At 36.6% G+C, this 2,711-nt stretch overlaps 1 protein-coding gene across 6 annotated transcripts in view; it reads right to left on the minus strand.

Moving 5' to 3' along the window:
* The window catches only part of LOC102671321 (acetylcholine receptor subunit alpha-like), an 83,609-nt gene that overhangs the window by 24,162 nt on the left and 56,736 nt on the right, over positions 1–2,711 (minus strand). For all 6 annotated transcript variants that reach the window (XM_031511664.1, XM_031511663.1, XM_031511661.1 and 3 more), the window contains one exon: positions 2,567–2,684. In XM_031511664.1, coding sequence (XP_031367524.1) covers positions 2,567–2,618 — 52 coding nt within the window. In that variant the 5' untranslated portion in view covers positions 2,619–2,684. The remainder of the gene's footprint in view (positions 1–2,566; positions 2,685–2,711) is intronic.

The raw sequence follows: 2,711 nt of genomic DNA on the forward strand, positions 1-2,711 counted from the left end.
GCCGAGCATTTTTGACTGGGAGCACAAAGGCTGCGGTGGCTGACCAATTGGAAGAAAGGCTTTGTCAGTCGAAACTGATTGCTCCTGTTCCTTTGCTAGCTCTAAAAATCCGTTTAATATATCAAGAAGATATTCTGTTTGTCGATTACTTAATACTCCGAAATAAATAATGAAATTATAAAATTTATCGAAGTAAATATCGATATCAAGGTTTTTAATATCGAGAAAATTCCTCAAAAAGTATAAGAATATTATCGAATTAAATCGAATAAAAAAAAGTCTCCATCCACTTAAGACGGAAATTAAACTTTTCTGGTGCTTCGGTTTATCTTATGTAAAGTGATTCACGACTTTCCAACGTAAAAAATTGGCATCAATTTTAATCGTAATAAATATTTTCTAAACAACACTAAGTTTGTCCAATTGTTTAAATTTAAAAGAATGAACGAAAACTTGGTGTTATTGGTGAATCGATCTAAAGACACATCTTTTTTAAAATTCTTAAAAAAACTCGTACGAGAATGTGAATTGTGTTTAATCGTCGCGATCGGTAAAACAGACGAGAAAAAGGAGCGAGAGAAAAAGGCACGATATCGGTCGCCGAATCGACGTCCGTGAAATTGTTGCTCCTCGGATAAGAGCAATAAGAACGAGTCACTATATTACCAACTATATTACCAAAAAGCGTTTCGCGCGAGACGATTGCTCGATGAGCCGGACATATCGAGAAACATGGAGAAATATCGTGTGTGGCGGACGTTTAAAAGACACTCGGGCCGAGTATCCACTTATCCGGCTGTTTATTTTCCGGGAAAAAACGCGAGCAACTTTTCTAGTCGAGATTTTCAATGAGGCGGGTTAGGTCGACGATGATGAAATCGATAAGAGACGAAGAAAAACGAGTTATCGATACGAAGTGGGTTTCTAATGTTTTGTATCCATAAAATTTTTGTTCCATAAAGAATACATACATATGTATTATTATTAATTTAACATGTGCATTCAATTGTTATTTTGTTATAAATTTTTTTTTTATTAAAATAGAAATCGTTTTTAATTTAGTTAGATACGAATCGAAAGAGTTAAATAACAAACAAATAAAATAAAACGAATCTGAAAAATTATAAATGGAAAAGAAAGTTTATTTAAAAATAGTTTAAAACAGAGAAAATTATCTAAAGTGATCGATTAAATTTAAAGAAACAATAACAGCCAATCCATAGAACGAATTTGAAAGAACGTGTTATATCTATGTATAATATAATTCGATAAGTAATACGAGTCAACGAATCGTCAGACATCACCGAGTAACTGCTTAAGTAGAATAAGATCGTGTTTACGCGGACAAGCATGCACAGGCAAGTATAGTGAGAGTACGATTATTCGATAAATATGATTGTCCTTTTTTACAATTAGACGCATTCCATTTTTTCATTTCTATCGAAAACAATCCAATTACGATTCTTCCTTATTGATTTAAATTACACGTAATCTCTATCGACTATCATGAACAGAGCATCAATTCCCGCAAACGGTCAAACACCTGTACCACAATGCCTGTATTACAATACCGGTTCAACACGAACCGCATATTAAGCGCGCGTATCAAGGATCTATACAGGCGCTCGTTACACACTTGCGCGCATGCGTGCTAAGCCTCGCGGAAACTTCGAATCGGGCTTAATTCGCCTCGTAACTTTTTTTCTTTCTTTCTCGTGCCTGCACATCGTTTCGAAATTATGGCTTGCCCCAGTTTCTCATCGTCGAACGTTAACTCTATTCATAATACAGCGAAGAAACAGCTTCGACTCTAAAACTTCATCTTTGCGATATTGAATATATATATCTACATTACGAAAATACGTTAAGAAAATAAACGTCGCGCATGCGTTGTTCACGCGTTGAAAAGTTTGGAAACGAAGATGTATATACGAGGAAACGAGGAAGAAGAGCGTAGCGTAAAAGATTTTTCTCGCGAAAAATAGAATTTAAATTCATCCCGTGATCCGGTCGAAAGTTTCGTTAACCAGTGGTGGAAAAAAGGACTTGGACGTTGATAGCCGCCATTGTAAACGCGCCTGAAGCATTTACATGTGAATGGGAGCCAAGTAAGAGTTGATGCATATGCAGCAGGCGTCATATCTTATACGATAGTTATTCGTCGCCGGTTATATTTGGCTGCTTTATTGTCTAGAGATGATAGGCTTCGCGCCTTGCCGCTCCTCGTACAATAGAATGGCGGACGCGATCGTGGCCTTGCCGAAATTGAACAAGAACAAGATCTGAATCCTCCTTGAATTTTGAAACGTATTCAAGCGTTTTAACGTTATATAACGTTTTATTATTTAAAAATTTAGAAATATAATATAATAATATAATATAATATAATAATATTTGATATTTGAAGCTTAATGTTTAAAATTCGAGATATCTCGCGAGTTTCCACGAGAGATTGGACGATTGGGGACAATTCCATGAATCGCATTCCATTCTGACTTTGTCCACCGATATAATAAACCCGAGTTGGCGAGTACGTCTTATTGTCGGATAGATTTATTGAACATACCTGATATGAGCACCAACACTATCCACATGATCCCCACCAGGCTCTTCATCATGTCATTGTGTCACGTCCAACTCATTTCTTCTCGCCTTCGTGCTCCCCGGACCCTTCAGTTCTAGCACTGAAACAGGGAGAGCCGTTGTTCGAT

The sequence above is a fragment of the Apis dorsata genome, unplaced genomic scaffold (genome assembly GCF_000469605.1).
Source record: "Apis dorsata unplaced genomic scaffold, Apis dorsata 1.3 scaffold_341, whole genome shotgun sequence".
In the NCBI taxonomy this organism is placed as follows: Eukaryota; Metazoa; Arthropoda; class Insecta; order Hymenoptera; family Apidae; genus Apis; species Apis dorsata.